Source organism: Mytilus californianus, unplaced genomic scaffold (assembly GCF_021869535.1).
Source record: "Mytilus californianus isolate M0D057914Y unplaced genomic scaffold, xbMytCali1.0.p SCAF_7, whole genome shotgun sequence".
Classification (NCBI taxonomy): Eukaryota; Metazoa; Mollusca; class Bivalvia; order Mytilida; family Mytilidae; genus Mytilus; species Mytilus californianus.
In genome coordinates this window covers 116,754,802-116,780,023 of record NW_026262723.1, presented here as the reverse complement: position 1 = coordinate 116,780,023, position 25,222 = coordinate 116,754,802, and the positions used below count along the sequence as shown (strand labels likewise).

General features: G+C 34.0%; 1 protein-coding gene across 2 annotated transcripts in view; it reads left to right on the top strand.

Moving 5' to 3' along the window:
- Nucleotides 1-25,222, top strand: part of LOC127709338 (hexosaminidase D-like) — a 40,934-nt gene that overhangs the window by 846 nt on the left and 14,866 nt on the right. For both annotated transcript variants that reach the window (XM_052214809.1, XM_052214808.1), the window contains exons 2-8: nt 7,226-7,268; nt 8,380-8,434; nt 9,396-9,505; nt 10,968-11,055; nt 11,984-12,062; nt 14,191-14,276; nt 14,599-14,782. In XM_052214809.1, coding sequence (XP_052070769.1) covers nt 7,243-7,268; nt 8,380-8,434; nt 9,396-9,505; nt 10,968-11,055; nt 11,984-12,062; nt 14,191-14,276; nt 14,599-14,782 — 628 coding nt within the window. In that variant the 5' untranslated portion in view covers nt 7,226-7,242. The remainder of the gene's footprint in view (nt 1-7,225; nt 7,269-8,379; nt 8,435-9,395; nt 9,506-10,967; nt 11,056-11,983; nt 12,063-14,190; nt 14,277-14,598; nt 14,783-25,222) is intronic.

Below are 25,222 nucleotides of genomic sequence, written 5' to 3'. Positions count from 1 at the left end.
AGAAGCGACAATTAGAAAAATTTAGTGTAGTAAGAAGTTTACATACCATTTGAACAAATAAATTTACGTAAGTCAAGTCAATAAATTAAAGTTGAATATTTGTATTTTAATAATGTATCAAATTTTGTTGCTATATTTATGTAAACTATTGCATTGATTTTCGTCTCCCTTGACAGAGTCAAAAAGCGAGACATAGGTATGCTGTTTCCGGCGGCAGCGACGGCGGTGGCGTCAACAATGTATTAGTTTGTGATTAGGTCTAGTTCATGGTGAACCACTAGTGGAAGGTCAGTGATATTTGGTCAGCAGTTGTATTAGCATTGGCACATCTCATTACCATGGATATTATTTGGCCCCACCCCCTCAGTCAAGGTCTATTGACTTTGAAACTTTGCTTACTTTACATGTATAAGTTTGTGATTAGGTCAGTTTATGGGGAACCACTAGTGGTAGGTCAATGATATTTGGTATGCAGTTTTATTAGCATTGGCACATCTCATTACCATGGAGATTATTTGGCCCCGCCCCCTCAGTCAAGGTCTATTGACTTCGAAACTTTGCTTAGTTTTCATGTATTAGTTTGTGATTAGGTCAGTTTAAGGGGAGCTGTTAGTGGTAGGTCAATGATAATTGGTATGCAGTTGTATAAGCATTAGCACATCTCATTTCCATGGAGAATATTTGGTCCTTACCCCTCAGTCATGGTCTATTGACTTTGAAACTTTTACTTAGTTTACATGTATTAGTTTGTGATTAGGTCAGTTTAAGATGAATCACTAATGTTAAGTCAATGATATTTGGTATGCAAATGTATTGGCATTTGCAAGTTTCATTTCCATGGAGATTATGTAACCCCACCCCCTAATTATGGTTCATTGACTTTGAAACTTTTACATAGTTTACAAGTTAATGTTTGTGTTTAAGTTTGTTTAAAGGGAACGACTTATGAAAAGTCAATGGTATTTGGTTTGCAGTTGTATTAGCATTGGCACATCTCATTTCCATGGAGATTGTTTAGCCCTGTACCTTCAGTCATGGTTCATTGACTTTGAATATTTGCATAACTTACATGTTAAAGTTTTGCTATTTTAATTTCATCATTTGCATTATCAAAATAACAAATAGGCGAGATATATCTCTGTGTTAACAGTTTATCTTTTAATTGTAACAATAAAGAGTTTTGAGTATTTCATACTGTAGAAATAATGCAATGGTAAAGTCAAAAATATAATTTTAAACATCTCACATTTAGAAAGATTGTTCTAACTGCTAATATATTTATGATATACACCAAATAATATGTTTTCCTGTTAGATGTAAGTGTTGAATTTGATAGATTTGTGTCTGTCTTTCTCATTAGAAGATACTCTGTCACTGCCAAATTTTGCTACGTTAACCGTAAGCACAAATTTAATGAAAACAGCTGCAATGGCCAAGAACAATTGTGTGTTCATGTTTTCCTCATAGTATGGCTCCAGCCATAGAGTTTTTGTGAGGTATCTTTCTTAAACCTTTCAAAAACGAATCATTTGTTGTAATCGCTTACTAATTAATTAAGTCTCCCAAACGAAGTTTGGGAAGACTTATTGTTTTTGCTCAGTTCTTATTAAGTCTCCCAAACGAAGTTTGGGAAGACTTATTGTTTTTGCTCAGTTCTTATTATTATTATTATTCTTCTTCTTCTTCTTCTTCTTCTTCTTCTTCTTCTTCCGCGCTTTTAAATTTGAACTTGTCCGCATCCGTTCTCCAAAACCGCTTGTCAGATTAACTTAGGGTTTCACAATATGTTAGACTAACATGTCTAGTGGTGCAATCAGGGTTTTGTTTGTGCAATGGGGTTTATAAAGGGGTACTTTGAGGGGCAAAAAGAAAAGAGGGTTTTACTATAGAACCCTATGGGATTTTATTTTTTTAAATTTTCAAATGATTATAAATTGAAAACCGTTTGTGATAGACACAATCTTTTTAATTGAAAATGTTTTAAATGATAAAGCCCATTAAATGAAATACAGGGTTAGTCCCCAGGGGTCACCACCACCCCCTGCCATTTAAGAAAGTTCTAATATCTTGTAAGTGGTCAAGATCCCCACCCCTAAACCATATATATTTTGGTTTGTTATGCTAAGATGGTTTGAATGATATACAGGGTTAGTCCCCAGGGGTCACCCCGACCCCCTGCCATTTGAGAAAGTTCTAATATCTTGTAAATGGTCGAGATCCCCACCCCTAAACCATATATATTCTGGTTTGTCATGACAAAGCACATCAAATGAAATACAGGGTTAGTCCCCAGGGGTCAACCCCACCCCCTGCCATTTAAGAAAGTTCTAATATCTTCTAAGTGGTCAAGATCCCCACCCCTAAACCATATATATTCTGGTTTCTCATGCTAAGATGGTTTGAATGATATACAGGGTTAGTCCCCAGGGGTTATCCCGACCCCCTGCCATTTGAGAAAGTTCTAATATCTTGTAAATGGTCGAGATCCCCACCCCTAAACCATATATATTCTGGTTTGTCATGATAAAGCACATCATATGAAATACAGGGTAAGTCCCCAGGGGTCACCCCACCCCCTGCCATTAAGAAAGTTCTAATATCTTGTAAGTGGTCAAGATCCCCACCCCTAAACCATATATATTCTGGTTTGTAATGCTAAGATGGTTTGAATGATATACAGGGTAAGTCCCCAGGGGTCATCCCGACCCCCTGCCATTTGAGAAAGTTCTAATATCTTGTAAATGGTCGAGATCCCCACCCCTAAACCATATATATTCTGGTTTGTATTGATAAAGCACATCATATGAAATACAGGGTTAGTCCCCAGGGGTCACCCCCACCCCCTGCCATTTAAGAAAGTTCTAATATCTTGTAAGTGGTCAAGATCCCCACCCCTAAACCATATATATTCTGGTTTGTCATGCTAAGATGGTTTGAATGATATACAGGGTTAGTCCCCAGGGGTCATCCCGACCCCCTGCCATTTGAGAAAGTTCTAATATCTTGTAAATGGTCGAGATCTCCACCCCTAAACCATATATATTCTGGTTTGTCATGATAAAGCACATCAAATGAAATACAGGGTTAGTCCCCAGGGGTCACCCCCACCCCCTGCCATTTGAGAAAGTTCTAATATCTTGTAAATGGTTGAGATCCCCACCCCTAAACCATATATATTCCTATTTGTCATGTCTCAAACATTTGAATGATGTATACGGTCAGTCCCCAGGGGTCCCCCCACCCCCAATGTTCTAATATCTTGTAAATGGTTGAGATCCCCACCCCTAAACCATATATATTCCTGTACGTCATGTAATGAACAATCGAATGACGTATAGGGCCAGTCCCCAGGGGTTCCTCCCCACCCCCAATGTTCTAGTATCTTGTAAATGGTCGTGATCCCCACCCCTAAACCATATATATTCTGGTTTGTCATGATGATTTGAATGATATACAAGGTTAGTCCCCAGGCATCACTAATGCATATAACTTTACTGGACCAAACCAATTTTCACTGGATGTTGCCCAATGTCAGGCGACCCTGGGAATTACGAATTATGGGAGCTTCGTTTGGGAGACTTCGTAACAGCATCCTGTTACATTCATTTCTTGTTATTATTATTATTCTTCTTCTTCTTCTTCTTCTTCTTCTTCTTCTTCTTCTTCTTCTTCCGCCGCTTTTAAATTTGAACTTGTCCGCACCCGTTCTCCAAAACTGCTTGTCAGATTAACTTAGGGTTTCACAATATGTTAGACTAACATGTTTAGTGGTGCAATCAGGGTTTTGTTTGTGCAATGGGGTTTATAAAGGGGTACTTTGAGGGGCAAAGAGAAAAGAAGGTTTTACTATAGAACCCTATGGGATTTTATTTTTAAAAATTTTCAAATGATTATAAATTGAAAACCGTTTGTGATAGACACAATCTTTTTAATTGAAAATGTTCTAAATGATAAAGCCCTTTAAATGAAATACAGGGTTAGTCCCCAGGGGTCACCCCACCCCCTGCCATTTAAAAAAGTTCTAATATCTTGTAAGTGGTCAAGATCCCCACCCCTAAACCATATATATTTTGGTTTGTCATGCTAAGATGGTTTGAATGATAAACAGGGTTAGTCCCCTGGGGTCATCCCGACCCCCTGCCATTTGAGAAAGTTCTAATATCTTGTAAATGGTCGAGATCCCACCCCCTAAACCATATATATATTCTGGTTTGTCATGATAAAGCACATCAAATGTAATACAGGGTTAGTCCCCAGGGGTCACCCCCACCCCATGCCATTTAAAAAAGTTCTAATATCTTGTAAGTGGTCAAGATCCCCACCCCTAAACCATATATATTCTGGTTTGTCATGCTAAGATGGTTTGAATGATATACAGGGTAAGTCCCCAGGGGTCATCCCGACCCCCTGCCATTTGAGAAAGTTCTAATATCTTGTAAATGGTCGAGATCCCCACCACTAAACCATATATATTCTGGTTTGTCATGATAAAGCACATCAAATGAAATACAGGGTTAGTCCCCAGGGGTCACCCCCACCCCATGCCATTTAAAAAAGTTCTAATATCTTGTAAGTGGTCAAGATCCCCACCCCTAAACCATATATATTCTGGTTTGTCATGCTAAGATGGTTTGAATGATATACAGGGTTAGTCCCCAGGGGTCATCCCGACCCCCTGCCATTTAAGAAAGTTCTAATATCTTGTAAATGGTCGAGATCCCCACCCCTAAACCATATATATTCTGGTTTGTCATGATAAAGCACATCAAATGAAATACAGGGTTAGTCCCCAGGGGTCACCCCCACCCCATGCCATTTAAAAAAGTTCTAATATCTTGTAAGTGGTCAAGATCCCCACCCCTAAACCATATATATTCTAGTTTGTCATGCGAAGATGGTTTGAATAATATATGGGGTTAGTCCCCAGGGGTCATCCCGACCCCCTGCCATTTAAGAAATGTCTAATATCTTGTAAATGGTCGAGATCCCCACCCCTAAACCATATATATTCTGGTTTGTCATGATAAAGCACATCAAATGTAATACAGGGTTAGTCCCCAGGGGTCACCCCCACCCCATGCCATTTAAAAAAGTTCTAATATCTTGTAAGTGGTCAAGATCCCCACCCCTAAACCATATATATTCTGGTTTGTCATGCTAAGATGGTTTGAATGATATACAGGGTTAGTCCCCAGGGGTCATCCCGACCCCCTGCCATTTGAGAAAGTTCTAATATCTTGTAAATGGTCGAGATCCCCACCACTAAACCATATATATTCTGGTTTGTCATGATAAAGCACATCAAATGAAATACAGGGTTAGTCCCCAGAGGTCACCCCCACCCCATGCCATTTAAAAAAGTTCTAATATCTTGTAAGTGGTCAAGATCCCCACCCCTAAACCATATATATTCTGGTTTGTCATGCTAAGATGGTTTGAATGATATACAGGGTTAGTCCCCAGGGGTCATCCCGACCCCCTGCCATTTAAGAAAGTTCTAATATCTTGTAAATGGTCGAGATCCCCACCCCTAAACCATATATATTCTGGTTTGTCATGATAAAGCACATCAAATGAAATACAGGGTTAGTCCCCAGGGGTCACCCCCACCCCATGCCATTTAAAAAAGTTCCAATATCTTGTAAGTGGTCAAGATCCCCACCCCTAAACCATATATATTCTAGTTTGTCATGCGAAGATGGTTTGAATGATATATGGGGTTAGTCCCCAGGGGTCATCCCGACCCCCTGCCATTTAAGAAATGTCTAATATCTTGTAAATGGTCGAGATCCCCACCCCTAAACCATATATATTCTGGTTTGTCATGATAAAGCACATCAAATGAAATACAGGATTAGTCCCCAGGGGTCACCCCCACCCCCTGCCATTTGAGAAAGTTCTAATATCTTGTAAATGGTCGAGATCCCCACCCCTAAACCATATATATTCTGGTTTGTCATGCCAAGATGATTTGAATGATATACAGGGTTAGTTCCCAGGCATCACTAATGCATATAACTTTACTGGACCAAACCAATTTTCATTGGACTTTGCCCAATTTCAGGCGACCATGGGAATTACGAATTATGGGAGCTTCGTTTGGGAGACTTCGTAACAGCATCCTGTCATGCCTGTTACAATGATTTCTTGTTAATCATAATTCTTGAAAGATTGAGCCAAAAACATGTTTTCATTGACAAATTGCAAGTGGCAAACAGTAATATAATACGGGAACAGCACACTGTGAAAACCACATTATTCCTGTAATCATGGTAATAGTTTATTGAAAAAATATTTACCAGATTGTCTGTTTGTTCTCTATTTATGAGTTTGAATATCCCTTTGGTATCTTTCGCCTCTCATTTACAAAAAGTATATTACAATTCTAACCTACAGACCCAATAATATTCAAAAAGGAAAAAGCTTTAAAATAAATATATATTTTTATGTCTCAAAAATATATGTTTTCATTTTACAATGTTTTTCCACTATAATATCTTATATCAGTATATTGAAATTATGTTCATAATTTCCATAAAAAGAAGGACCATCAAAAGTTTGATTACTGTCAGTCCTGTGTCTGACAGAAAAAACAAAGTTTTGCGAACTCGGAACTAATGTAAATCTTGATTTATTTATTTATACACTACAATACATCTTACATGTCTTATTGAAAGTCTGATTTAACTCATAGAAACAAAAAAATGTCCTATGAACATTTCTTTTGTATTATCTGAACATGCTTGACTTTCTAGAGTTGTTCATCATCTAGTTGTACAACGGAGTTACTGACAGACTTGGCAGTGTTCTGAGCTGTGAATCACTTATGATTTTGATTGGCTAATAGCTGATCCCAATTGTCGCCTTTGGAAGAGTTCAAAATTGGGAACCAATTTTCTGTTAGAATTTATGAAAATCAGGATTTAGGTTTGTTCTACAAACCCAATATCAGGATTCAGGTTGATGCATGAAAATGGGGATAATAATTAATTAGTGCCAAAATCAGGATAATAATGCTAAAATCAGGATAGTTGGCAGGTCTGGATTTTTCATTTTCTTGATGTATTTATGTAAGGGAGATCAAAAGTTTTACATATTAATGATGATTTATATTTGCATTATATTTCTATTATTTAACACTGAAGAATAGTTTAGTAAATGAGCAATATTTGTGTCTTATTTACTTGTTGATCATGTTGATAAATTACATATTTACATTATACAGCTTATACTGCAGAAACAATGAATTTAATGGACCAGAATCATAGGTATGTATTGATCTCCATTTCTTGTTTATTAGCCTTAGAGAACACTTATAGCAGTGATGCTTAATTATTATTAAACTTTTTATAATGTCATGATTCATGGAATAAAACAAAATTTGAACTCTTCTTAAACAATGTTAAAAATAAGAATCTTTGTTATAGGGTTCAATTGAAGCTGCTCATATACATTGTAATAAGAAAAAAAATGAGATTTTTTTCCAGAAACCATTGAGGGGATTGGATTATGTATTTTGAACTAAAAAAATAGTCATGACCATCTAAAAGAAAACTTTTCTTCATTAGAATAAAGATTTGGTTAGTCTGTTCAGTGAATTTCTGTATGTACAACATTTTTTTTGCAATGACAAGTCCAGCAATATTACTGTTTTGGAAACCCCACTCAGGGTTTATTTATCAGTGTACTGTTTATATTGCATAATAATTATTCATGGTCATAAGGACCTGAAAAAATGCCTTGTGTGGGTTTGAAAAGCACAGCAGTATAAAAAAAGGAGATGTGGTATGGTTGCCAATGAGACAACTTTCCAGTAGAGTCCAAAGGATGTGGATGTAAACAACGTTAGGGTACCATACAGCTTCAACAATGAGCAAAAGCCAATAATGTATATAGTAAGCATGGTAAGCTATAATGTCCCTCTGGTATCTTTCATCCCTCTTCTATTAAAGACCCAATCTGAAGAAATATGAAACAATTAAAATTGAAAACCATTATCCTAATTTATGAAAAAACAATAATTGAAGAAAAAAATATGACAGACATAAACCAACTACAACCACTGAAATACAGACTCCTGACTTTGGACAGTTTGTAACATGTATAAAGAATGTGCTGGGGTTTAACTTGTTTGTGAACATTCAACCCTCCCCTAACATGCCTTACCTGGGACAGCCGTGTAACAGCACAACATAACATGCCTTACCTGGGACAGCCGTGTAACAGCACAACATAAGAACAAACGGTAAAAAAAAAACATTTGGAAATGGCTCATATCAGCATGAAGCATAACATATTCTATATTTATTCATCCTAACCCTAAAAGTCAGTACACAGGAATAATGGGATAACTAATATGTTTAGTTGTTGTTATTTCAGACTTGTTCACCTTGACCTGAAGGGTGCACCACCAAGGGTGGAATATTTAGAACAGGTAAGCTAACTTATTTTCAGAAACTTACTGTATAACCTCCATCTACAAACAACCTGTCATAGTTAGCTATTCATATGCAATTTACATCATTTGTAAAAATACATGTACCTATTTAGATTTGCCAAATTTGATATGTCATAGTAATGGGTCAATCATCAAGAACTATTGTAAAAGATAGATGCTCATAATCAGAAAGATTTTTGATCTAGAACCTATGGTGACAAAAGAAAAGAAACACCAAAAAGTATTACACAGGGAAAATGAATTCAAAAAGTGCAGTTATTAAAATAAAGGACTTCAAAATTCCTGAAAACAATCTTAACATTCTTTATAGGACAGTTTTATTAAAAAAGCAGTATTTCTGTCTATGATTAAGGTGATTGATAAAAGAGTCCTTATTTTTGCTCTAAATTTTCAGATGTTAGGTTCCACTTATTTTAAAGGATATTCAGTAAAAGGATAGGTTAGTTATGACATGTTTGATTTACTATAACGTACACTCTGTATCATGTTTATTGCACATTTGATTTTAGACTTTTTAGTTGCAAGACTTTTTATCTTACTTAACTCTGTAGTCATCATATATCTTTCGCTTAGTGAAAACAAGTATTTGAAAACAAAAATTGTCTTCCTATCCCATCTTTTTTATTCACAACTTATAAAACAGTAAGTGAATTTAAATATATAGCTTGTTAAATTATACAGTGCCGATAGAAGTTTGCACCAAATATAATTTTATTTCCTTAAAATGATTTTTGGGCTTCACATGCTTAAACCATACATTTTTTTTGGTATCTTGTGCTGTGGAGCAGCTGTTGTATTAACCCTTTAATCATGTTAATTCATGTCTATATAAATAGGGAGTAATAGTATGAATTTGGAAGTTTATGTCTGATATAATTTTAGGTCATACCATTGTTTAAGAAGATGGGTGCTTCAGGTCTTGTTGATATAATTTTAGGTCATACCATTGTTTAAGAAGATGGGTGCTACAGGTCTCCTTATTGAATATGAAGATATGTTTCCATACTATGGAGATTTAGATGAGGTAGCATCACCTCATGCATACAGGTTAGTTCTGCTCTTTATATGATAAGAATAGTTAGAATATCGTAGCAATAGGTACATGTTTTCTTTGATAAAAGAACAAGCATCTTATTGTTCAAATGACTGAGTTTTAGGATTAAAAAAACAGAAGACATCTGGAGGTTTAACATTACACATGTACAATGATGTATCTATCTACAGTATGACAAGCTCTAAATCACTGTGAGTTTATAAAGTACTGAATGAATTTACTAGAGACTATCAAAGCTCTACTGTCAACACTTTAAAGGACTAAGATAGATAAAAACAAAGACGACCAGTAAAGAGGTTCCTGACTATGGAGAGGTATTTATTATGCAGCATGTGTTATTCTTCTGTGCTAGCTTTATTCAAGAACGGAGTTTGACATTTTAAGTTTAGAATTTTTTATGTATCTATACCATATATACTGTATATAGCTGATTACAATATCTATCATGTCTATATATAGCTATATACCCATTTACTGATAAAATATGATTCATAGCTAACAACAGAAGAAATTTTGTGTGTTTTTTACTGTACATGTACATGTACTTATTTTGTGTCATGAATGGATATCACACATCCTTTGTTTTTCTATTAAAGGAAACCTTATTTAACAGAAATCTTTTGTGAACATTTATTCAAAACATGTATGTTAAATGTTTGTTTTGGACAGGTTGTATAAATAATGAATGTCTAATTTATGTTTATACACTTTTATCAAGGTTATTCAGGGAATAAACACACAGATATGTACATGATGTATCACCAGTTCTAACCTAGTCACACACTTTAACAATTGTTGATGCTTAAGACACCTGAAACAGTATGCCTAAGTCTTGCTCCTGCATCTTTTTTCACAGACATGATAATAAACTATTTGAAATTGAATTTACATTGATAAAACAAATGATGAGGGATGGATAAATACCCTGCCATGTCCAATCTGTGTTTATGTTTGATGTTTTTCTGCTTTGTATCGATCTGATGATTTAAGCCTTTTTCAACTGATTTTTATAGTTTGTTCTTATGTTGTGCTGTTACACCACTGTCCCAGGTTAGAGGAGGGTTGAACACTCACAAACATGTTTAACCCAGCCACATTCTTTATGTGCCTGTCCCAAGTCAGGAGCCTGTAGTTCAGTGGTTGTCCTCAGTTAATTTGTTTTTCCGTAAATTGTTTTGTTATAAATTAGACCGTTAGTTTTCTCAATTGAATTGTTTCATATTTTTCATGTCGGGTACTTTTATAGCCGACTATACGGTATGGGTTATTCTCATTGTTGAAGGCCGTACGGTTGCCTATAATTGCTTACATTCACTTTATTTGAACTTTGGTGGATAGTTGTCTCATTGGCAAAAGTAAGTTATTTTTTAACGTTTTATTTAGTGTGGTCTCTATATTCTTTTGGTTTTGTGCTGATGCGGCTTAAATCAATCATCAATATATACTCTTTTGTAGCAAAGAAGCAATTTACAGAATTCAACAACTAGCAGAAGAAAATAGTTTGATTATAATCCCTCTAGTGCAATCCTTTGGTCATTTTGAGGTACATTCTATTCTAATTCTGTATTGGACATGATGCACATGAGACAACATTCTTAAATACTGTGGGAAATAATCATATACCTAAACATATGTACATGTATCAGATTAGTTGCCAAATAATTCTAAGTTTTCCCCAGGACTTATTTTGTAAAAAAAAAAATCCTGTTTATCCGTATTTTACTTATGAATGGACTTAGTTTTTCTGCCAGTTTACATTACATTCACTCTGTGGTTAAAGTTTTCAAAATTTTAATAACTTTCTTAAACTATCCTGGATTTGTACCAAACTTGGACAGAAGCTTGTTTATGATCAAAAGCTAGTAACTAGAAGGAAATTTTGTTCAAATTTTGTTCCTGTTTTTCCATATTTTACTTATAAATGGACTTAGTTTTCTTCCAGTTAACATTACATACAGTCAGCAGTTAAAGTTTTTAAAACATTTATTAGATTCATAAACTATCCTGGATTCTTACCAAACTTGAACAGAAGCTTCTTACATTCAAAAGATAGTATCTAGAGGAAAATTTTTAATAATTATTTCCCCATTTTTGTTGAGCCTGCGACTAACAGCAAAAGTAGGCGAGACACTGGGTTCCGCGGAACCCTTACAAATTTTTGATGTAAGTGTACAAGAATGTATAACTTAATATGATGAATGTAACAAGAGATATGAGGTAAATGTTAGTGAGACAGCAACTATTAAAGGGAATGAAAATAAACTGAAAGGAAATTGTCAGAATAGACAGGTGGTTTCATAATATGTCAAGCACTTAATCGCCCTGAAAAAAAACTGTCTCAAAAAAAAATCAATAGAAAAGTACAGTAACTTCTTCTTAGAATTTCTACAGAAATAAGATCCCAAAAAAAATCACATATGGAGATGGTATGAAATTTCATATAAATGAATCAATGACCCTATTTTTTGCAGTTTGTGTTGAAACATGAGAAATTCAGATCACTGAGAGAAGTTCCTAACTATCCCATGGCTCTTTGTCCTTCCAATCCAGGTAATGATATATTCAGAAGTTCCAAACTATCCTGTGGCTCTTTGTCCCCTTAATCCAGGTAATGATATATCGTATATAGGTTTTTTTTTCACGATTTCATGACAAAATGGGCAGGTTAAATTTTCAATGTGTATAATTTTTACTGAATGGGAAAATACACTCAAAAATATAACTGTATCGCATTGTTAAAGATGAAAGTAACCCAAAATTGATTGATTGACAGGTAATCATCACAAATATATACGAGTAAACCAAATGAAAGTTCACAATTTAGAGAAATTTTAAGGAACGTAAATTATGCACATTGGGGCATTCTAAAAATTGAAGGAATACAGATATACAAATATCCGTGTAAAAGTGATTAATTTTATTATATTTTTACATTAAATGCCAATTGTTTGGGTTATGACACCTATTAATACAATAGCTCGCCACTAATTAGCATCAAATTTTCGCGTTTCTTTAGCTACCGCGAACAAAGCGAAAATTAAACGCACACAAAAAAACTTGATATACGGTATAAAGAAGTTGTAACCTAACCCATGTCTCCTTATCCATGTTGTCGTTCTAAACTTTGGTAATAATATAAAATAATCAATGAATATTGTTAAAAGAAGATGTGGAATACAGAAGTATCTGCTCCGCCCGTCCGGTAAACCTGCCCACTCCCATTTACTTCCGTTATTGTCACTTTCGTAAATATTTTATTCATAGGAACTGTACTTATCATCACTGCATGTCAAATTTTAAAGAAAAATCCTTTATTATGAAAATATCTAGTGATATATATAATACAGTTCCTAAAGCTAACGATAATCATATTATTGCTTACAAAACTAGTTTCTGACTTGAAATTTATTTTTTTTCGATTGTCTGGAATCCCTTTATAAGTGGTCTATTAACAGATCACCTTTTCCTTTCATAGATATGTGATAAACTGGCCCTTCATACATATTTACTGCACATGGGCAGATTTACCGCACAAACACATATACCGATAAAAACACAGATGACCCACTTGTTTTGTTGATTTAAAAATTTATTTCAGATATTTTTGGAAAGTGAGATAAACTACTCAAAGTTGATTTGTCAGTGAATCGATTTTTGTTAAATTTGATACAATTTGTATATAATTAAGCAGAAATACATACGATCAAAGCCTTATGTGGGCGGATTTACCGGACTGCATCGTATACATCAATGTGACAACTATCAATAGCATAACAAAATGGTCTTCATAACAGACAAGTGTGTATACAACATGTCCAATTTAAAAAGATTTCTTGATCAGGAAAATGTTAAAAGGCTCATAGAAGAACATACACTAAAAATCAGTTCAGAAAAATTTGTTGATTGATTGTTGGTTGATAAATGTCCAGTGGCAATTATTTCATGCATATTCAGGAAGGCAGTTCAGAAAAAAACACTTTAACTCAATAAAAAAGGTATACAAGACAACAGAACAAAGTTGTAAGTAAACCAATACTGTATACAAAAATGCTAAGTAGAACTGCTACTGAATGGAGCTCAAAAGTACCCAACTGGGTTTAGAATCATGTTGTCCTGTGCTATAATATCTGCACTAAGTGAATACAAAACTTTAAAATTATAAAAATTAGCATACACCTCAAGTACTGGGAAAACAACAGTACTTAACAATGTTTTCCTGTTTTCAAATGTGTTTTATAGAAAAAGATCTTGTAAGATTCGGAAGCAATTTTATATAATCAGAAGCACATATAAAGAAAAGTTGCAAACACTTTGTAGCACTATGTCATTTACATGTATTTTGCCTTCAAAGCTTGTGTATCATATACCTAAGTGTGATATTCCAAAAAAATTTACATATGTGATTTTAAAGGCTCTGCAATAAACTTGCATGTATTTGTTTACAAATTATCTAAGTACTTTTCAAACAACACAAATTTGAATATTAGTCCAATCCTTCAATATGCTGTAATATCATTTTGTGAACAGTCTGAGAGAGAGATGCTACTTTTCTGGTAATGGAAGCTTTGCTTTAAAGTGAATCAAGTGATTTAGGCGTGATCAGATAGATGGATAGAAGAATAGTGTTTTAATGATCAGTATGAGAATTGTATTAATGAATGTATTGTTTTATGAGCAGATTCCTTGATGGCAGTATGTATGATGATAGATCAAGTAATGGAACTACATCAAGGTTTACGGTGGTTCCATATCGGAGCTGATGAGGTCAGTTATTTAATTAACTTACATTGTATATATATGTAATTGCTGTTTATAATGTCAGTGATTGCCCAGTAAAAACTTATTTTTTATGAGTAATATTTTAAATAGAAAATAAAAAGGATATGAATTGAATGTGCATCCGTCAAAAGTCCTGTGAAACACTAAAGGAAAGTATCCAAGAAGCAGAACTTTTATGACAGTTGCTCTAAGGTCTTTAGAAAGGAACTTACAAGCTCTTACCTCAAAGAAAGATGGACAATAGCCCTTTGTAAGTACCTTCTCTTGATATTGAAAAAATAATAAAATAATTGATATTCAATTACAGGTGTATCATATTGGGATCTGTGATAAATGTAAGAAAAGAATGCATGTACAGAACCTAACACAACAACAACTGTTCTTCTCTCACTGTAAAGCTGTTCTAAACTACATTAAAGTCAAATATCCATCAGTTACAGCTATAATGTGGGACGACATGCTCAGACATACAGAATTACCTGTATTACTTGGTAAGTTCACAGCTATAATGTGGGACGACATGCTCAGACATACAGAACTACCTGTATTACTTGGTAAGTTCACAGCTATAATGTGGGACAACATGCTGAGACATACAGAACTACCTGTATTACTTGGTAAGTTCACAGCTATAATGTGTGACGACATGCTCAGACATACAGAACTACCTGTATTACTTGGTAAGTTCACAGCTATAATGTGGGACAACATGCTCAGACATACAGAACTACCTGTATTACTTGGTAAGTTCACAGCTATAATGTGGGACAACATGCTGAGACATACAGAACTACTTGTATTACTTGGTAAGTTGACAGCTATAATGTGGGACAACATGCTGAGACATACAGAACTACTTGTATTACTTGATAAGTTCACAGCTATAATGTGGGACAACATGCTCAGGCATACAGAACTGCCTATATTACTTGGTAAGTTGACAGCTATAATGTGGGACGATATGCTGAGACATACAGAGCTACCTATATTACTTGGTAAGTTTACAGCTATAATGTGGGACAACATGCTGAGACATACAGAACTACCTGCTAAGTTCACAGCTAGAATGTGGGACGACATGCTGAGACATACAGAACTACCTGTATTACTTGGTAAGTTCAAAGCTATAATGTGGGACGACATGCTGAGACATACAGAACTACCTGTACTACTTGGTAAGTTCACAGCTATAATGTGGGACAACATTCTGAGACATACAGAACTACCTGCTAAGTTCACAGCTAGAATGTGGGACGACATGCTGAGACATACAGAACTACCTGTATTACTTGGTAAGTTCAAAGCTATAATGTGGGACAACATGCTGAGACATACAGAACTACTTGTATTACTTGGTAAGTTCACAGCTAGAATGTGGGACGACATGCTGAGACATACAGAACTACCTGTATTACTTGGTAAGTTCAAAGCTATAATGTGGGACGACATGCTGAGACATACAGAACTACTTGTATTACTTGGTAAGTTCACAGCTAGAATGTGGGACGACATGCTGAGACATACAGAACTACCTGTATTACTTGGTAAGTTCAAAGCTATAATGTGGGACGACATGCTGAGACATACAGAACTACTTGTATTACTTGGTAAGTTCACAGCTAGAATGTGGGACGACATGCTGAGACATACAGAACTACTTGTATTACTTGGTAAGTTCAAAGCTATAATGTGGGACGACGTGCTGAGACATACAGAACTACCTGTATTACTTGATTGTCATCTTTTAATGTCTTCAGTCATGTTGGTTTTCAGAAATAAGAGATATGATATGCCAAAGGGACATTCAAATCTCATTCTCAAAAAGAAACTGAAAATAAAAACTATAAAAAGACTAACATCAGTATATTTAACACTAAATAGAGTACTTAAGACTGAACTATACAAGTTCCACTCACATTTGGGGGACGATCTCAGTTGCTCTTAGAAGGTAAGCAGATCCAAGTGATAAATACTTTGTATTGGATTGCAACCTGACTATGGTCATATATCAAGAGTGGAAAATCCCTATTGATTTTGAGGTCCTCTATGTCTAAGGTCAAGGTTAAAGGTACTACAAATAGACTGAAATAAGTGGAAAAAGGGTTTCTGGATAATAACTTCAGAACCTTATATGGATATCAACCATACTTAGAAATATTGTCACAAAATGGAAAGAAGATCTTCATATATTTTGAGGTTACTTAACTCAGGTCAAAGTCTTTAGAAAGAGACTGAAATTAATACAGAAAAGTAGATTCCGTATTATAAATCTAGAACCTTACATTAGATTGCAACCCATTATATGTTGTTGGGGTATTGTAAGCTTGCTCAATAAGGTTATTCAATTCCAAAATTAGCAAAAAAATTACATAACACTTTCTTTAACAAACAGCAGAAACATCCTGATATATATACTACATGAATGTAAAGGCTTTTTGAATGTTTTATATTACAGAATCTGGTTTGGCAGGCCTTGTAGAACCTATGATATGGCACTATTTGACAAAGTTTTTATACGACCGCAAAAAATTTTGTGGTTGTATATTGGTATGACGTTGTCATCGTCGTCGTTGTCCGAAGACACATTGGTTTTCGCACTCTAAATTTAGTTTAAGTGAATGGATCTTTTTGAAATTTGACCATAAGGTTAAATACCACAAAAGGAAGGTTGGGATTGATTTTGGGGGTTATGGTACCAACAGTTAAGGAATTAGGGGCCAAAAATAAGCATTTTCTAGTTTCCAGACAATAACTGTGGAGCGGTGTATGGATTTCTCTGAAATTATACTACAAGTTTCCATACCACAAAGGGATGGTTAGGATTTGCTTTTGGGGGTTATTGCTCAAACTGTTTAGGAATTAGGGGCAAAAAAGGGGGAAAAACAAGGTTGTCCTGGTTAATGGACAAATACTTTAGTACAAATCATAATTTAAAGCAGTGTAAGGGAGATAAATCAAATACATCATTGAAATTATCTCCCTTACACTGCTTTTAAATTATGTATAAAGTAATGGTTAATGAACAATAAAGATAATTTAAAACAGTGTAAGGGAGGTAATCCAAATACAACGTTTTGGTTACTTCCCTTACACTGCTTTTAAATTATGTTTAAAGAAATGCATATTTATAAAGGAAGACCAGTAAAAATATCTGCAAATGTTGCATCTTTTTTTTTACAAAAAAAAAATATGAAAGATTTGACACTATATTTTTAATTCTATTATAAAATAGATTAAGTTAGCACTATGGTAAATTTAAATGGGTAATTATGGTTGCCAACTCCATTGGAAATTTGAATTGAGATTATGACCATATCTTGAGGGAAAGAATTTTTTGAGGGAAAAAAGGGGGGGGGGGATAAAAAGAAATTGTGGGGGGTCAATTTTTTCTCATTTCAGATTTCAGAAATTAAAAAGAATTATTCTTCAAATATTATTTTTTTTTTCAAATTTCAAATATTGAAAAATTTCAAGAAGTAATCTTTAATTGCACAGTATGCCGCATTAGATTTGTAAAATCTTTGATCACATTTATTTATTTGTTATGCCGAATCTAACAGTGTATTTAGATTTTTAATTTTGAGTCCTGTTTTTTAAATTGGTCTACATTAAGGTCCAAAGGGTCCAAAATTAAACTTAGTTTGATTTTAACAAAAATTGAATTCTTGGGGTTCTTTGATATGCTGAATCTAAACATGTGTTTAGATTTTTGATTATGGGCCCAGTTTTCAAGTTGGTCCAAGATAGGGTCCAGTATTTAAACTTTGTTTGATTTCAACAAAAATTGAATATATGGGGTTCTTTGATATGCTGTAAACATGTATTTAGATTTTTGATTATGGGCCCAGTTTTCAAGTTGGTCCAAATTGGGGTCCAAAATTAAACTTTGTTTGATTTCAACAAAAATTGAATATATGAGGTTCTTTGATATGCTGAATCTAACCATGTATTTAGATTTTTAATTTGTAGGCCCCACTATCAAATTGGTTCATATTGAGGTCAAAAGGGTCCAAAATTAAACTTTGTTTGATTTCATCAAAAATTGAACTATTGGGGTTCTTTGATATTCCAAATCTAACCGTGTATTTAGATTTTTAATTTTAAGTCCTGTTTTTTAAATTGGTCTACATTAAGGTCCAAAGGGTCCAAAATTAAACTTAGTTTGATTTTAGCAAAAATTGAATTCTTGGGGTTCTTTGATATGCTGAATCTAAACGTGTTTAGATTTTTGGAAAATGACGCTATTAGCGGCATGTTTCCGATACCATTGACCAGAACTTACGGAAGTCGATTATTGCCTCCGCCTACCGCACTCGGTTTCATATTTACTGTTTTACATACTAACTGGAATCTGCTTGTATTACGCTACACTCGAACAAAGTGTTGTAGTCGGACGGGAACCAGTTTACATACTTTATTTTATTTACCAAAAAGATATCTTGACCTGTCCATATGTTTTTTGTTATTAAATGGTATTTGGAGCTATCCCTTTGTTATATTTTTCATATTTATTCGAGCTTTCACTTTTATGCACATGTCTTACAATCGTAAACAATCGGTATGTATACATGATAAATAGATCCGTTTTGTTATGGTGTTGGACTTTTTACCCTCCAATGATCAGCAATCGCTAGACAAAATAGTTCTAAATAATGTCAGCCTTTTATGCCATTTCAACTTTACAATCATTAAAAAAAGTGAAAATCGGAATCATTTTGATATCCATTGGATAGAAACTGGTCTTTATCCAGATTTACGAAGATTTTAAAAATCGGAAATTAGTAATACGGTTATACCCACGCGGTGCATATGAATCTTTGTTTACAAAACAGGATTTCGGAGTGTCTCTAGTTTTTAGATCATAAGTCACGATAAACTCAAACTGAAAGTAAACAGTTGTTTGTAAGACGCAGATTTACTCACCATAAACAAGCTGAAACGTTCAGTATGGCATATATTTTAGGTTAAAGACGGTCCCATTCATTTAAAAAGCATTTTGAAAGTAGACGATGGGATTATTTCAGGTTTGGGGAACGAGTAAATTATCACAAAGTTCATTTCTTGACGACCTCATAATTTCATCATGTCGATGCCGATGGTACAAATCGATTTTTACTGTTTATTGTCGCTTCTCATGTTTTGTATTTAAACGGTCGTTTATTTTTAAACCCGAACCAGGCATATGCATTCTGTAATTGTGCAAATCTTCGTTCTTTGGTCAATTGGCTTATGGATAGTTGTATCAATTTCAACTCTTACATTATTTTTTTTTTAAATATATTTGCATTACACATGCAATGGCAGTACCTTTCCAATTACTATTTATGTGCTGTGTCTAAATTAAAGTTGTAACACTTTATAGTGACTGGAAAGGGTAGAAAAATTCATCAGATGAGAAAAGGCTGAAGATACTTCAAACGGCACCGAATCATTAGATATTGCATCTTATAAAAAGAAACTGAGATTTGGATAGTTCCACTTCAAGGTAAAAATGTTTATCTCTTGTGAAATGAAATAAAAAAAATATTGTAACACTGTAGTTAATTAATAAAGATACTATTACGTGTATTTCTGTATTGGCCTTATTATTGGTTCTCGGCCAGCAGTCAAACGGCACCGAATCATTAGATATTGCATCTTATAAAAGGAAACTGAGATTTGGATAGTTCCACTTCAAGGTAAAAATGTTTATCTCTTGTGAAATGAAATAAAAAAAATATTGTAACACTGTAGTTAATTAATAAAGATACTATTACGTGTATTTCTGTATTGGCCTTATTATTGGTCCTCGGCCAGCAGTATTGGCCTTCTGCTTCGCCTCAGACCAATACACCTAAGACATGGACCAATAACAAGGCCAATACAGAAATACTTACGCAATGATATTATAGAATGACAGTATGGTTCAATAGCGGGAATCAGCCACTCAACTACTTTTTACATAAATATTAACTTCTGGCTTCAACGCTTTGTTCGTCTTGTCAGGAGATCTTGCTGTAGTTCCAGTTCAGCAAGCATTTTAGAGACGTATCCCGTCCATCCTCTTTTGACTTGTAATCTCTGGTGATAGATTTTGCCGCTTGACATTGTATCCTTTCAAGCTTGTTTTTTTTTTGTTACCGTGTAGGGGTCCCATACTATGGCTCCATATTAAATTATAAGATCCATTCCTAAAAATCTAGATCATTGTTCTAATCTGACACAAATTTCAATAACTGGAATGCTACCCAAGTTGAATATATGGTGACCCACGAGAACAGCATTATCACTATTGAAATTGTGTTTAATACCATGATTGTTCAATGTCATTAACTTAAATGGAGACAGACATTTGACCTGAAAGACATGAAAGGTGGTGTGGGAGTGCAAAATCAAAAACTAACTGACTATGATATATGGTTAAAGAATGAATATCAATTACATGGGTCAACATGGTCAAGGGCAGAGTTGTTATAAAATAACAATATGGCAGAGAAGTGGTTTCAAGTTTCATATAAAGCGACCTGACTGACATGAAATAAAAAATCGAAGGAGTATCCCTATTTGTCTAATCTTCAAGGTGAAATAAAACTAGTAAAACAATATTATACTATTGTCTAAATATACAGAAATATAATTTGCTTCAAGTAACAGAAATAACTAGGTCACTAGTAACTTATTTAATGAGTATGTGGGGTATAAGAGCTTGCTAACAACAGGCTCTTCATAATCATTTGGTTTGAAAAGGATACTAGTAGTCTATATTCTTGATTTAGAAAAATGTAATTGCAAGAAAAAAATCACAGTACTTAGAATACTTTAGATCATTCAGGTAGTCTTTATTTATATGTACAAAAGAACAGCCAGTAGATCATTCCGGTAGTCTTGACCTATTTATTTATACAAAAAACAGCCAGTAGTAATTGGATACTGTAGATCATTCAGGTAGTCTTGACCTATTCATTTGTACTGAAAAAACAGACACATATACGAATATCAATTATATGCTTACGAGACATGTTGCAATGTTAAACTTACGGTATTACGGTATGTGAAAATCAAGACTTGCATAAAAAATATCACAATATTAGAGACAGTGGCGTCATTTTTCCTCAGAGCTTTCAGCTCTTTGATTGATTATGGGCCCAGTTTTCAAGTTTGTCCAAGTTGGGGTCCAAAATTAAACTTTGTTTGATTTTAACAAAAATTGAATATATGGGGTTCCTTGATATGCTGAATCTAACCATGTATTTTGATTTTGGACATTGGACCATAATAGGTTAATTAAAAAAATTCAAGTTCTTAGACCACATTCTTTCTGTGTCAGAAACCTATGCTGTGTCAAATATTTAATAACAATCCAAATTCAGAGCTGTATCAAGCTTGAATGTTGTGTCCATACTTGCCCCAACTGTTCAGGGTTCGACCTCTGCGGTCGTATCAAGCTGCGCCCCAGCGAAGCATTTTATTATTAAATATTTTAATGGCAAGGCATTCTTATATAAAAGATACTTTATCTTTATTATTAAAGTGATTCTCTCTCAGTCTGTTTTCTTGAAAGGCAGCTAGAGAGAATTTATTAATTGCATATGATTAACTTAATTTTATTAAAGGGTTTTGAGTGTATCCTCATGTCCTACAATATGACAATGTGACCTTCTATTTCAACATAATTTTAAAAGTCCTTTTACTTGTAGTGCATTGACCTTACTAATATACAAATAAACTGTCAGTCTTCATGCTTGGATAAAGTGATGAGCAGTATATTGTAAACTGCTGCATTTTGTAGCTTCATTTATATCAAAGAATTTAAGGTTGATAAAACATAGTTTTGTACCACACAGGTATATATACAAAATGTAGTAGTATATGCTTACCAGTATAATGCAGAGTTACCAAATATTTTTTTCTATTTAAAACATTTTATTTCATGGCTTGTTAATGCTAACACATTTTTTAGTACTAAAAAGTTTAACAGTTTAACTTTACTGGATAATACTAGAGTATTCCAGTGATTATTTTCTTCAGAGATGACGAAGATAAGATTGTTATTAATTTTTTCCTCGGCTTGTACAAAGTTTCTACAGTATTTGTCCAATTTAAACGGTATGATTGCACAAAAAAAGCTAAGAAACAAATTTTATAATATGCCCCACGACTGAGTCAATTTTGTCAATCATAACTCCTGTATTTTCGTTGCTAATTTGATTAAAACAATGCTGAAAGACAATGCCTTGAGGCATTGTTGGGCAAACAGTATGTGATACCTCAAGAATTCGTTGGGGATGAAATGGTTGAACAGTGATTTCCTTAAAAGTAAAAATGATAAATGTATTTCAATTATTGCAAGAAACTGCAGACATTTCTGTATTCAATGGAAAAATTTTAGTTAATTCGAACAAAAAAATAACTTACTGTAAGTAGGACCATTATTTATAGTTTGTTTTATATGAAATATATGGGGAATTTTCAAATGGTGAATCACTATTGACCTCTGACTTTACATAGAATAATGTTGTTTTCATAAAAATTGCATCACTGTGCAGACAGGGCCTCTGTGATGGCTTCCATCACTTATTGACACTACCTGCTTCAAGCATAAATCAACTGCAGGAATTTTATATAGAAAAAAAAACAATCAAAAATTTTTTATTTCCCAATCACAGCTCCAAGAATGAGTGGAATAATTACAATCATAACTGGTATAATTCACACACAGCTTTTGATACAATTTTGTTTTATGTGAAGTACATGTAAATTAGTTTAAACTTTATAAATTTTGTGAATCTGTTCATCTATCACCCTGTCTGTTCATCCCATGAACTTTTTGCTGCACTTTTGTCAGAAATTACAAATTATAGCAAGCTCCATGTGAACAAATCAATGGTGTGTGGTGTTTTCATTGATCATCAACCTCCTATATACCAAATACTTTTATATGGCCATGAATGACATTTTGTTGCATATTTTCTCAGGAACTTAGAATCAGACCTGCCTGAAATTTGATATCAGTAATGACACTGACAATATGTAGTCAATTTAAAAAAAATTGTGTTTTCTTCCTCATTTTCAGTGTTCACAAGAGATGTAGAGTTATTCTTACAAGTGATTGTGAAATAAGCACACATTAGTTTCAAATTTCTTATAAAGTAAAGCTCATTTTTAGCTCACTATTCCGAAGGAACTATGAGCTTTAGCCATCACTTGGCATCCGTCTTCGTCGTTATCGTCGTCCGTCTGGTGTTAACTATTTCAAACATCTTCTCCTCTGAAACTACTGAACCAATTCCAACCAAACTTAAGCTGAATGATCCTTAGGGTATCTAGAATAAAGTTTGTGTTTTATTTTCTGTTTCGTCAAAAAACATGGCCCCCTTGGCTAAAAATAGAAAATGGGGGTAAAATGCAGTTTTTGGCTTATATCTCAAAAACCAAAGCAGTTAGAGCAAATCTGACACGGGGTAAAAGTGTTCAAAGGTAAAGTTCTACCAGCCCTGAAATTTTCAGATGAATCTAATAACCCATTGTTGGGTTGCTGCCACTAAATTGGTAATTTCAAGGAAATTTTGGAGTTTTTGGTTATTATCTTGAATAGTATTATTGATAAAGATAAACTGTAAACAGCAAATATGTTCAGCAAAGTAAGATCTACAAATAAGTTTCATGACCAAAATTGTCAATTGACCCCTTAAAGAGTTATTGCCCTTTAAGGATAATTTTACACAATTTGTTTATCATGTTTTCTAACTTTAAAAAATCTTCTCCTCTGAAACTACTAAACCACTTCCAACCAAACTTAAATTGAATGATCCTTAGGGTATATAGAATAAAATTTGTGTTTTATTTTCTGTTTCGTCAAAAAACATGGCCACCATGGCTAAAAATAGAACATAGAGGTAAAATGCAGTTTTTGGCTTATATCTAAAAAACCAAAGGAGTAACAAATCTGACACGGGGTAAAGGTGTTCATTAGGTGAAGTTCTATCAGCCATGAAATTTTCAGATGAATCTAATAACCCATTGTTGGGTTGCTGCCACTAAATTGGTAATTTCAAGGAAATTTTGCAGTTTTTGGTTATTATCTTGAATAGTATTAATGATAAAGATAAACTGTAAACAGCAAATATGTTCAGCAAAGTAAGATCTACAAATAATTTTTATATGACCAAAATTGTCAATTGACCCCTTAAAGAGTTATTGCCCTTTAAGGACAATTTTACACAATTTGTTTATCATGTTTTCTAACTTTAAAAAATCTTCTCTGAAACCACTGAACCAATTCCAACAAACTTAAGCTGAATGATACTTTGGGTATCTAGAATAAAGTTTGTGTTTTATTTTCTGTTTCGTCAAAAAACATGGCCACCATGGCTAAAAATAGAACATAAGGGTAAAATGCAGTTTTTGGCTAATATATCTCAAACACTTAAGCAATTAGAGCAAATCTGATGAGAGGTTAAAATGTTCATTAGGCCAAGTTCTATCAGCCTTGAAATTTTCAGACAAATCTAACAGTCCATTGTTAGGTTGTTGCCACTTAATTGGTAATTTTAAGGAAACTTGCAGTTTTTATACGACCGCAAACAAATTTTGCGGTCGTATATTAGTATGACATTGGCGTCAAAACGTTAAGGAATTAGGGGCCAAAAATAAGCATTTTTCTAGTTTCCAGACAATAACTTGTGTTCAAGTGTATGGATCTCTCTGAAATTGTACTGCAAGGTACCATACCACAAAGGGAAGGCGGGGATTGATTTTGGTTTCCAGACAATAACTTGTGTTCAAGTGTATGGATCTCTCTGAAATTGTACTGCAAGGTACCATACCACAAAGGGAAGGCGGAGATTGATTTTGGGGGTAATTCCCTCAAAATTTTAGGAATTAGGGGCCATAAAGGGGCAAAAAAACAAGCATTTTTCTAGTTTCAGGACAATAACTTGTGTGTAAGTGTA